Source organism: Bos indicus, chromosome 19 (genome assembly GCF_029378745.1).
Source record: "Bos indicus isolate NIAB-ARS_2022 breed Sahiwal x Tharparkar chromosome 19, NIAB-ARS_B.indTharparkar_mat_pri_1.0, whole genome shotgun sequence".
Lineage (NCBI taxonomy): Eukaryota > Metazoa > Chordata > Mammalia > Artiodactyla > Bovidae > Bos > Bos indicus.
In genome coordinates this window covers 23,480,959-23,493,859 of record NC_091778.1, presented here as the reverse complement: position 1 = coordinate 23,493,859, position 12,901 = coordinate 23,480,959, and the positions used below count along the sequence as shown (strand labels likewise).

The window sequence follows — 12,901 nt, the reverse complement described above, 5'->3', positions numbered from 1 at the left end:
TAATAAGCGCTATGGGCGAGGAGGAAGAGAAGGTCAAAAGGAACAGAACTCACGGTTCCCATCCTCAAAAAGCTTATTATCCAGTCAGTGAGACAAAATACATACATGAAGTTGCTGGAAAATAATTTTAATTATCCAAACCTGGGGGGAGGCAGGGGTACCAGAATGTCCACGTAGTTCAAATGACAGAAGCCCCCTGACTCCTTTCTGCCTCTCTTGAGGGGGTGGATGGCTGTACTGCTGTTACTGTGATTTACCACATTAAGTAGCAAATTTAGTGTGATTAGTATGCTTCTCTAGGGTACAAAAAAACTATTTGGATGGTGGGGACACCTGGATCGGGTGCATGCTGGTGGTCAGCACGGCATTCCGAACCATCCAGTGATGCGGGCATTCAGGACTTACTTTGCAAATTTAATGCAGAACTGCGTGAAGTATTTCCGCGTGGAGGCCAGGTTGTCACGGATGATGGGGACGTTCTGTTTAATGTGAAGGATGACCGACGTGACGTAGGGGCTCTGGTCACCAACGTGCTCCACGTTCTGCCACTGCATCTGAAAATGGAGACAAGGTGGGACAAGTCTTCAGAGCCTGTGCAGGAGGACAGCGCTACCCGTTACTGGGGAAAGTGAGGGGACAGGTGTATAATATAGTGTTTCATAGTTTTTAAAACTTGAAGTATAGTTGATTTACAGTGCTGGGTTAGTTTCTAAATGATTTTAAAAGGTGATGCTCCACTTATATTCATTATAAAATACTGGCCATATTCTCTGTGTTGTACAATATATCCTTGTGGCTTATTTTCTCTGCTTTCTTTGGTAGCTTATTTCTTCTACTTTTCTATCTAACTGAAAATTTCCATAATCAAACATTAGACTCTTACTCCAAGAGCCTTTGAGATTATGTGGGATTTTAATCAAGAGAAAGGAAAGAGCATCTCTGTAAATATGAGGGGCAGGTCAGAGGTTAAGACAGTGCTGTGGGGAACAGGGCAGGGGCTGTGTGGATGGCAGGTTTGGGGCATCACTGGCCTCTGACCAGGCAAGCCGTGAACAAAATCAAGAGGCCTGAGACTTCCCTGGGGGTCCAGTGGTTAAGAATCCACCTTGCAATGCAGGGGACTTGGGTTCGATCCCTGGTTGGGGAACTAAGATCCCGCAAGCTATGGAGCCACTAAGCGTGTGCACAACGGAAGATCCTGCAGGACGTGATGAAGATCCTGGGTGTTGCAACTAAGACTGGACGCAGCCAAATAAATAAACATATTAAAAACAAAATAAAAAAACGAGAGACCTGCTGGGCTCCAGTTCTCACAACCTGAGGTCAGTTAGGGGAAATGAAAAACAAGCACAATAAAATGGAAAAAGCAGCAGAGGTGTGCTCTCCCCACCACCACCTCACCCGGAAACACTGGAGAAGAGGGGTGGCACCAGCCCCCAGCCTGCTTCACACCACTGGCCAGGACTGAGATGGGGTTCTGCAGGGTCAGCCTCTCAGAAAGGAGCTGGGCTGCCTGTTAAAAAGATCCTGAGCCGTACACAAACTGTATAATATGTTCATAGAAGGAAGGCAGTCTTTCTGAGGCCTTGATGTCTCTGGCAAGAAAATACTATTTTTACAGAGCTCCTGGGAAAAGGAAAAATTCAATCCTGAGAGAATGTGTTTAAAAGAATCATATTGTATACACGGATGATCCCCCAGCTCCTGGGAAGCTCAAATGACTCTATGTTTTGTCCTAATGTTTCTTCACATCAACAGGTATTTATGGCCTAAAAGCTTTGGGTCTGTGTAAGCATGGAACCATGCAAAAGCTGGAAGGCACCTCCATCTTCATTTTACAGATAAGAAAACCAAGGCCCAGATACATGAAGTCTATGTAAGCTTTCATAATGAGGCTCCAGAAAGAAAAGGGCCTCTAATTTTTTTACTGGACGAAAAAAATAAAAGCAAAGGACGCAGAGATGGTAGAAAAGTCTAATATGAACTGACTTTATATTCTAATGCTTTGGCTACTTCTAATGTTTTCCTTATCCTCTTCTGTTTCAAGAGACTTCTTTTCCCACCTGATATTAAAGATGTGACCCATTCAAACAATGAACATCCTAGGGGGCCTTAAATGAGCTCACAGGCTGAGGCCAGAATTGGCAGGTGCTGTTACCATCTACACTTCATCTTCCACTCCCAGCTTGTCAGCGGCTCCACGGCAGAAGGCCCCAGGGGAACAAAACGCACAGTGAACTCCGCCCTCCATCGAGTGCAAAGCTCATCCATAGTAATGACTGCTCTTTTCCAAGCTGGCAGCAGTTGACGTTTCAACAGCTTGAAAAGTTCGGAAACAATTATCTAAGCACGATGGTTCTCCATTGACAGAAGACAACCACAGTCGGTGGTGGTGACATGCCCTGTCATCGGTTACAAGCAACTCTGGGCAAGACGGAGCTCGTGGCGTGAGAGTTCAAGTTCCCGCTGGAGAGCTGCCTCCTCTTGACCACCATTGGCCATGTTAGAATGCATCCACACTGGGAAATCTAGGTGAAAGATCCGATTTTCCTGAATACTTAGGCCATTTCGAACTCCATCGGTCAAGATAAATGAAGTACTAACAAAAGTCAAATGGATTCATGAGTTTAAATTTAAGTCAACCCAGGACTTCCCTGGAGGTCTAGTGGTTAAGACTGTGTTTTCACTTCGAGGGACAGGGGTTGATCCCTGGTTGGGGAACAGAGATCCTACATGCCACTTAGTGTGGCCAAAAATTAACAAAAATTAAAAAAAAAAATAAGCCAGCTTTGTGGAATAAGAAAAGAATTTAAAGTACTGGAAAACAATGAAAGTTGACATTGTTCAGACTATTCTCTAAAAAATGAGCAAAATACAGCCAGCAGTGGTACTGTCCAGCCACAGCCTCGGATGGATGCTCTGCCATCTTTCCCCTTGATGACTTAGGGTTTGGGTTGTAACTCGAATGTGCCAATGTACCTACGTCAGGACCTACTGTGTGCAGGTCATTTGGCCTGGCATTTGGCACACATCATCTCCTTTGCTATTCTGACATGATCTTACAGTAAGATCTTGTCTTACTGACAAGGAGACTGAAAAGGCTCAAAGAGAAGAGGCCCAAAGTCACTCAGCTGATCAATGGCAGAGTAGAGGCAGCCCAAGCCCATCTTAAACCCAAGCGCTACACTGGGCTGCTTCCTAGACACATGTTAATTATTTCAAACAAACAGAAAACAGTACTTAACTCAGCTTTAGTTCAAGGGGAGCCCAGTTTCTCACGGAGAAGCTAATGAAATACACAGTGATCAAGGGACATAAAACAGTAGCTTGCACTGGAAGAACAAACATCCTGAAAAGCCATTAGTGGAAATCAGACTCCAACTTTTCCAGGTGAACTTTGCATCTGACCTTTAGAGCTTCATACTTCATAGAACTCCATACTTCACGGTTTTTCTTCTGCGCTTTTTGTTTAGAAGGTGGGGTGGGGTTGAATACCATTGGTGCTATTTGAACAAGAACAAGTTTGCAAAAGAAGCAGTAACCAAGATGTAGGGTTGATAAAAACAGCAAGCAAGGAAATGATCCATTTACAACACCAGAGTCCCAGGGACCCCACACAGCCTCAGGGGGAGGCTGTGGGGCTCAGGGCATTGCCAGTCCCGGTGGTTTTTGGTGCCTGTGGAAAGAGAGTGTGCTGGCCCCTCACAGGGAAGGCTGGGGAGATGCCCAGAGCAGTAGAGACCTCTGATTCACCCACTGATTAGAGGACGGGGATCCATGCTAGTTGACTATGGCATGTGTGTTTCTCCATGGCTATGTGAAACGTGCACAGAGGTCTCCTGAGAAATATTCCTCAACCGAGAATTCAGATTCATATTCATCTTATTCATATATTCATATATGAATATATCTTATTCATATATTCAATATATTCACATATTCATATTCATCATATTCATATTCATCAAATTCATATTCATCTTATCTCAGAACTAAAGCTGTACAGAGCAGACTCAGACCTGTGGAGTCTGGGAACATCGCAGGCGATCAGAGTCTAGTGTTACGGGCAAGGCTGCTGGGATGTTGGCCCCAGGCACGCGCACAAGCACACGCTCACACCTCATGTCTGTCCAGGCTACTTTTACTCACACAACAAGCGTGTGCTGTTTTTAGGCACCTTCCCCAAGTATAGCACTCAACTAAGTACTGTGTGGGGAACAAAAAAGAGGAAGGAACATTCTACCGAGCACCTACTATGTACTAAGTACCATGATCGACATTTTCCCGTGAACCTACTGCTTATGACGATTATGCAGTGAAGGAGGTATTCTTATTCCTGCTTCATGGATGATAAGACAGATGTGAGGACAATCAGGGACTGGCCTAACGAACTGATAAGTCTGCAGGGATGAGATCTAGACATTGGTCTGACTAACTCCAAAGTCCCTGTTTCTTTCCACTTTATCATGCTGCTTTCCAAAATAAGTGTTACCACCTGAAATGAAGTTGAAATTAACTAAGGAAATTTGGGGCAAGCAAAATGTGTGTACAGATGAGCTTGTCCAAAGTAGAGGATGTGGTGGTGGTGATGGTGGTGCAGAAGAAGAGGAAAGGATAACTCTTCTCACTTCTTTGCTCAGGGATACACATTCCTTAACTCTGGGAGGAAAACCAGTAAGATCCAGGATAGAAAGTGGAGCAATAAAGGCTTTAAGTAGATTTTTTTTTTTTTTATTCACTGCTGGGCCAATGGGAAGGTGAATTTGTACAAGCTTTCTTACAGGTGATTTGAAAATATCAAAAAAGTTTTGCATTTTACATAGTTTTAAATCTCTGCAACTCCTTTATGGCAACTCATCTGAAGATAATAATTATGAATGCTCAGAAAACACACACCCACACAAAGTTGTCCATTGCTGGACTATTTATAAATGTGAAAAACCGGAAATAGCCTAACATCCATCAAAAGTGAAATGATCACATACACGTCGGGGCAACAGACGACAGTACTTCAGATGAGGCGATCTGGAGTCGCCAGTCATGAGTCCTAATATTGTTTGTGCAACGAGCTAAATGCATGACCTGGGCAAGTGACCAAACTCTCTGAGCCTCAGTTTTCTCAGCCATAAAACTGGGATGATGATAACCTCTATAATCTATACAGTTAATGAAAAACAGTATATGGGATGCTCTTACACAGTGCTTGGCATGTATTACTTCCATGGTAAATGTTAACTACTGTTACAAGTTTAATAGTAAATACTCTGTACTATGGAGTACTAAGCAATCACTAAAAAATACCACAGATTCAGCTCAAAAGGCACAGAAAACTATTAAAACCTGCAAAATGAGAAAAAGAGGTTATATATTATGTAAAGCATAAGCTTGCTTATTTAAAAATAAATGCATAGGGTTTTCCTGGTGGCTCAGTGGTAAAGAATCCGCTTGCCAATGCAGGAGACATGGGTTTGAACCCTGGTCTGGCAAGACCCTACATGCCGCAGAGCAACTAAGCCCATGCATCACAACTACTGAACCTGTGCTCTAGAGTCCAGAAACCTCAACTACTGAGCCCAGGCTCTGAATTACTGCCCTAGAGCCTGTGCTCCACAAGAGAAGCCACCACAATGAAAAGCCCTCACACCATAAATAAAGAAAAGCCTGCATAGCAATGAGGACCCAGCACAGCCAAAAATGAAGATAAATAAAGAAAATATAGGCATAAGAAGAAAGACTGAAATATGTTTGTTAATTGGAATTATGGGTGGTTTAAATTTTCTTCTTTTTAAAAATCTGTAATTTTCTATAATGAAGGTAATTTGCTTCGGTCATTAAAAAAAAATCTTTTATAAAGAAAGATGTGCCTTGATTATAGGTGGTAGATGGAAATGAGGATTTCCTAACCATGGAGCCCTGTGAGCCTCCTGAAACAGATCTACATTTTAATAACTGAGGGAAATAAGAACAGATTTGAGGACTGTTCTGGCCATTTTGAAATGTCTTTGGGGAATAGTAAGGCGGCCTCCTAAATGAGTACATGTTCACGATCTTGAAATCTAATAGAAATTACTTGCCAGACTGTAAGGAAATTTAATTTGTTCAGTTTCTTCTTTCTTTTTTTTTTTTCCTCCCTTAAAACTACCATTAATGGGCTAAAAGCTAAATCTGTTTGATTCTGGACAGAGACTTAGATTCTTTCAACCTAGGGATGTGAGTAGCCCTAGGAAAAAGAACAGAGTGAGGAGAACCATGGGACAAATGGTTCCCTTTAAGGAAGCAAGAGATTAAAAAAAAAAAAAATCCTACTTGTAAGGCCACACTCAGGCATACTAATTCTTTTTTTTTTTTTTTTTTAGGAAACTTGAATTGCTTTCTTTAGCTTCCAATTTCTAGGAGGCTCAAGAATTACAATTATTCTGGACAACAAAAGGAAGTAAGACTGTGCTCACTGACCTTTTCCTGCCACATTCATTCTGTAGGATTGCAATCTTATTGTTGCCCTTTCTGTTACACAACATGTACACATCAGGGGTTAAAAGTTACAATACCTTCCACGACTGAGTACCACTTTCCGTGACTGAACAGGCAAAGAAATTACACCGAACATCAGCATCTGGCAGAGACATATGAATTCTTAAGAATTCACAGAAATTACATTTAAAAGACAGAACTCTTCATATGGTTTCCACCAAAGCACTCCAAACAACTTCCTTTTCAAGAATCAGGAGACTCGGTTTTATTTTTGGCTTTACTGTTATAAAGCTCTATGGCCTTGGACTTATTATGAAAAAGAAAACCAAGTAACACACATGCCAGAATGATAATTCGTTAGTTTTCTGGAGAAACGTGCAGAGCAGGCTGCAATACTTGGGTTGGCTGCTCAACCTGTTTTCTTCCCTATAGGAAAGTCATGGTGTCAGATTGAGAAAAGCTGAAGACCAGTATCTAACAGGATGCTTCTGAATGCTTGAGGAGCTCATGCTCATGTAAGCGTGAAAACACGCTCATGTGAACCCACCAGGACCGAGCACACACTGTCGTCCCTCTTCTGTTTTTAGACAAATTACGTGGGCTGATTTTTGCCTCAGTTTCCACATATGCCAAAAGACTAACTTACTCTGTAAGTGTGGTGTGTTACTGCACAGAGGAGAGACCTGAGTCTGAATCCTGGCTCTGCTGCATTTTAACTAAGAGATCTGATGAGTTTCCATTCCCGTATCTGTGAAACTGAGAAGGAACTAACACAGGAACCTTATATATTTGTCAGAATTAAACGCGGTTAACACCTTTGGGTGCTGATTCCTGGTAAAGCGCTCTGTAAACAGCAATTTACTAATCATCTCACGGAGCTCGTCTGAGAAAATAATGCAATTTGGGAGGGGAAAGCGGTCTGAAGGGTAATTTTGACATAACATCAAAAACACTACCTCAAGGTTACACAGGTTCAGAGAAACCACTAAAGTTTGCTTGTATTGTGCTTCCTCCTTGTGGGTTTGGCCCGTTTAAAGCCGTTCCTGTGGATTTTCTACCAAATTTGCCCCTCTGTGTTCTTCTCTCCTTCACCAGCAGCGGTGTTCTTGCCCACAGCTGGGGAGCAAATAGCTACATGTGGGGATTTCCTATTTCCAACTTCAATCTGCTCCAGGATGCTACTTGGTGAAGTAAGAATCCTGGCTATTAAGTACCACTGGGGATCGTCACCTCATCCTCAACAGCACCTGGATGTGCCTGAAGGCTTCAAGGCTTCTATGATCCTGCCACTTCCAATAAAGAGGCCTGAGTCTCCTACTGTCTGCCAGCTCTACCCAGCTAAATCTGGTCAGTAGAGTTACCACCTTTGTCTCATCTGGTCACCATTCTTTGGTGAAGTGAGTGTCTATAAACTTTTGTTCTTTCTGCTTTCTTTACCTGCAAAGTCACTCTAGGAGTACTACTGTTAAGCAAGTACTGTGGTGTGCTGGGGAGATCAAAAAATGAAGATACAGCCCTCAAGTTGTTGTTCACAGCTTAACAGGGGAGACAGAGATAGAAAAAATAATTGTACAACAAAGTAGAGACTTAATATAAGTGCCATGGTGTCTTGAGGGAGAAAGATACTCTGGATCAGACAAACAACGGTGAGCCTGCAAGACACTCAAAACAGCAAAAACAATCTTGAAAAAGAACTAAGTTGAGAGACTCATACTTCCTGATTTTAGAACTTACTAGAAATCTACACTCATCAGACAGTGTGGCCCTAGCATGAGAAAAGACACATAGATCAATGGAATAGAACTCAGAGTCCAAAAATAAACCCACGTACTCATGGTGAACTGATGGCATCACCAACTCAGACAGACACAAGTTTGAGCAAACGCCGGGAGGATGGTGAAGGACAGGGAAGCCTGGCGTGCTGCAGTCCCTGGGGTCACAAAGAGTTGGACCCGACTGAGCGACTGAACAGCAACAACAAGAAGCACCTTGGAATAAAGTGCACGACTTTCCCAGCCTTGCTCTGGGTAGAGTCTGAATTGAACTCTTCAACTAGCAGCAAAAATGATGGAATTACAGACAAGAATAAACGTGATCACAAAAGTTTTTAAAAAATCCTTGAAGAAACTACACAGAACAGAGTGCAGGCACAAATCGCAGGGTATTTGTTGAATCGGTTTGTGACCACTTGGCTTGTTTATATCTGGTCATTTTCATCACATGGATTTCATTTTGCTAGAACTCCAGAAGATTCAGACACAGAGTAATGGCCTCCCAGCTGCTGCGTTCCCACGTCTGTGGTTTTCCTGTGATATAAACAAAAGATTCTGGAGGTATGGTCTCTGTGAGTGTTTGCTGGTGTGGGTCTGGGGGAGAGATGGGTGGTGGGGGCAGTTTGCAGGAAACCCACCTAATGAAATGACAGTTCACATAAGCAACACCTGGAGCATTAAGGCCCCTCCAACTGCTATTTTACTAAAAAGACAAAAAAAAAAAAAAAAAAAAACCCAATTCGGTCTTCCTTTGGTAAATGTAGACATTCTTTCCCCAGCTGCCTTCTGACCTAAGCTGTGTGGCGGGCAGGAGAGGAGGCAGCTGGAGCAGATCATGCTCAGGATGTCGGGAACGTTCACCGGCAGTGAGAGGATAATCAGAGCCTGCAGAATCAATCCTCAGAGTCACGTCTCTCTAAGAAAATGAGTGAGCCTCAGTTTGCCTGCTCCAAGTCTTCTGCTTGTAAATACTCGGATGCTGGAAATACACATTCACCTCTGACTGGTGAAAGGATCAGCCTTTTGAAAGGAAACTCTGTGACACTGGCTACTCAGGACTCCCCACTGAGCATCATTAAAAACCCCTGAAGCTTAAGTTTGGGTATTAACCTCTCTTTTTCTTAAATATTTACAATCTACTACAAAACCAAATTCAGACCGAGTGCCTCGCTTACACAACCTTGTGACATGGCCACTCCTCCTGACCACAGGGAACGAGGGCTAACGTTTGTTGGCCAGTCTCCATTCTCACAACGCTCTGGGAGGCAGAGCCCCCTGTTTCACATACCGATGAGGTAATCTGCGCCCAGAGAGGTTGTTATTTGCTCAACACGCCCAAAGGAAAAATGAGGAGTTAGGTTTGTCTGACTCAAAGCCAGTGTTCTTTCCATTGTACTCTGCTACTGGCCAGTAGGCCCCTGAGAAGTTCTTTCTGCAGAATTTGTAAGAATGCTACAAAAGTCTATGACTCTAGAATAGGCACTGGAAACCTTTTTCTGTAAAGGGCCAGACTGTTAATATTTTACGCTTTGCTAGCCATCTGGTCTCAGCTGCAGTTACTTAATTCTGCTGTTGTAGCACAAAAGCAGCCATAGATAACATACAATGAATGAGTGTGGCTGTGTGCCAATAAAACTTTATCTGGCAGTGGGCCAGATGTGGCTCACCAGTTGTAGCTTGCCAACCACTGCTCTAGAAGGCTCAAAGAGTGGACGGCTTTGTGTTATTTGGCTTAGAAATCAATGAGGGACTTTCCTGGTGGTCCAGTCTTTAAGACTCTGACCTCCTAATGCAGAGGGCCTGGGTTTGATCCCTGGGCAGGGAATTAGATCCCATATGCCACAACTAAGACCTGGTGCAGCCAAATAAATAAATGTTAAGGGGGAAAAAATATCAATGAAGAATTGCTTATTTCCAGCTTAATCAACAAATATGACAGTCTTCTCTATTCTCTGTGGTCCATGCACTCAAGGTATTTACATTAGGGAGAAAAGACACAGGCACCTAAATGCCAAAGAACAACATGAGGCCAGGCATGGGAAATGCCAAGGGAGAGGCCAGGGGACTGAGGGCTGACGGACCCATGATACTAGAAAACTAGAGGTGGGAGTTCCCTGGTGGTCCAGAGGCTATGACTCTGCACTCCCAACGCAGGGGGCCCAGATTTGATTGTTGGTCAGGGAACTAGATCCCCCATGCTGCAACTAAAGATCCTGCCTGCTGCAATGAAATAAGTATCTAAAAGAAAAGAAAACTAGGGTCTGCAACCTGATCAAATAACCCTGCACAGTCACCAGAATTCAGAAAGAGTTGGAAAAACCTCTGAGTGGCAGGAATGAAGATGAGTTAGAAGTGACTGCCTTAAGCACACCACCACCAGGGCTTCCCTGGTGACTCAGCTGGTAAAGAATCTACCTGCAATGCAGGAGACCCAGGTTCGATCCCTGGGTAGGGAAGATGCCTTGAGGAAGGGAAGGGTTACACATTCTAGGATTCTTGCCTGGAGAATTCCATGGACAGAGGAGCCTGGTGGGCTACAGTCCACGGGGTCCAAAAGAGTCAGACGCGACTGAGCAACTTTTCACTTTCACCCGTTCTACGGAGGCCACACAAAGGGCTTTCCGCACATGTCAGATGCTGACCAAAGGCAACCTTTCCTTCAAACTCAGGAAGCACACCTGCTCCCCGTCTCATTCTCAAAGGACAAACAACTGACTTCAGGTGCAAGATCAATTGAGCACCTGTGGAAACTCCTGGAGGGCTCCGTTCTCCTCCTGATTGGTGCTTTAAGCACTGGAGAGCCCGCAGGAGCTACAGGTGAGGACCGGGAGAGACCACCTGTGCCCACTCTCTGACGTTCAGGAGGCAGCACTTTCTGAAAGCTTACCTTGCTCATGGCTGTAAGGGCGGGGTCACAGGCAGCATCCAGGTCCTGAACCAACAGCTGAATGCTGCTGGAGATGACACTGCAAGTCAAACACACCACTGTGGTCATGGCTTACAAAAGTGACTTGTGAATGACCCACCGACACAGCCCCTTGCCAAGGTTTTAGGCACCTGTGCAAAACCTAGCTTCACCATTTCATCAAAAAAACTCGAATTTATTTCAAAAAGGAATGAATGACAAGGAGAAGCATCTTGGCTCCACCCTCCTTCTAGCTGTGTGTCTGGTCTCACTTGGGTGTGTCCCCACTCGGTTAGGACACAAGATCCCGTGGCTCATCTCCCCTGCTGCTATGCCCAGAATCCCTCTTCACTCCTCCCAAAGTACACGCTTGCCTAAAATGTTTAAATCAGACCTTGGAGGGAAAAAAAGGTTGAGAGAAAGAGAGGAAATGACCTAAGAAGAGGACCTGGATTTTTCCTCAGTTAAGTGGCCGATGAGAAAGCTGAAGCTTCTCCTTCCCCAATCTCACTTAAAGACCATGACAAAACTCTGCCAGGTGGCACCAGGGCAAGAACTGATTCCAAAGGCTTTCATCTGAACTCCTTGGACAGACACCCTCCCACCCCAAATACATCCGTGCCCTGCCTACTCCTCCACCTGCCTTCATGGCTAAAATCAGGTCGCTCACCCTTTACATCCTGAAACACTGGAGGTGAGGCTGGCCCTCTGTGGATTGAGGAGGGCAGACAGGAGGCCCTGGACCTGACCTTCCTGCAGGGATGGCTGAGGTGGGAAAGTTCTTCTTCCCTGTTATCCTAGACTGCTGTTGTTGTTTAGTCACTAAGTCGTGTCCAACTCTTTTGTGACCCCATGGACTGTAGCCTGCTAGGCTCCTCTGTCCAAGGGATTTTCCAGGCAAGAATACTGGAGGGAGTTGCCACTTCCTTCTCCAGGGGATCTTCCTGACCCAGGGATAGAACCCAAGTCTCCTGCATTGGCAGTCAGATTCTTTCACTGCTAAGTCACCAGAGAAGGCCATTATTATAGATACTGCAGCAATAAAACCCCTGTAAGCTAAGAATGACTGCATGTGAGGAGGCAGGATATGGGTCAGCTGCACCAACTTCTCAGGCTCCTTAGTGGCTTGTGGAGAAGATAATCCTGATCCAACAGAAGGCTCTGGGAACCTCTCAGGTTCTGCAGTGACCTGAGCTGATGGCTTGAGACGCACTGCTCTGCGCAGGGTAAGGGTAGAGTCCAGAGAAGACTTGCAAGTACGCACGTGCTGAACGTGTCCATTTCTCCAGTCAGATTGATTCGTTCAGTCAGACTCACGTCGACCTTCTCCTTGAGTTTCTCTTCCAGCTGAGAGAGAGAGAGAGAAACACGCTTAGTGGTCATCGGAAGGAGCACCGTAGTAAGCCTACTTCACATTTACCGAGTGTGATGATTCGGGTACCATTCTGGGCACTTTTCGTGTATGGGCTCATTTAATTCTCACGGCCCTGTGAAGAAGACTCTATTATGATCCTCACTTGACAGATGAGATTGTGGAGGCATGGCCTACCCAGCTCTGTGAGTGGGGGGGGAGGGAACTGAATCTCCTCCAGAACCTGTGCTCTCTGGCCCTGTGCTGTACTTGGTTCTCATGACACACCGACAAATTAATTAATTAGTTTTTAAAAGTTGTTTATTTCATCTTTATTTTTGGCTGTGCTGGGTCTTTGCTGTTTTGCTGGGACCTTCTCTAGTCGCAGCGAGCAGTGGCTAC

The 12,901-nt window shown here is 44.6% G+C and overlaps 1 protein-coding gene across 2 annotated transcripts in view; it reads right to left on the bottom strand.

The window, feature by feature from the left end:
• The window catches only part of VPS53 (VPS53 subunit of GARP complex), a 123,351-nt gene that overhangs the window by 20,801 nt on the left and 89,649 nt on the right, over nt 1–12,901 (bottom strand). For both annotated transcript variants that reach the window (XM_019980717.2, XM_070772802.1), the window contains exons 16-18: nt 12,413–12,495; nt 11,131–11,209; nt 406–554 (exon numbers count right to left, since the gene is read on the bottom strand). In XM_019980717.2, coding sequence (XP_019836276.2) covers nt 406–554; nt 11,131–11,209; nt 12,413–12,495 — 311 coding nt within the window. The remainder of the gene's footprint in view (nt 1–405; nt 555–11,130; nt 11,210–12,412; nt 12,496–12,901) is intronic.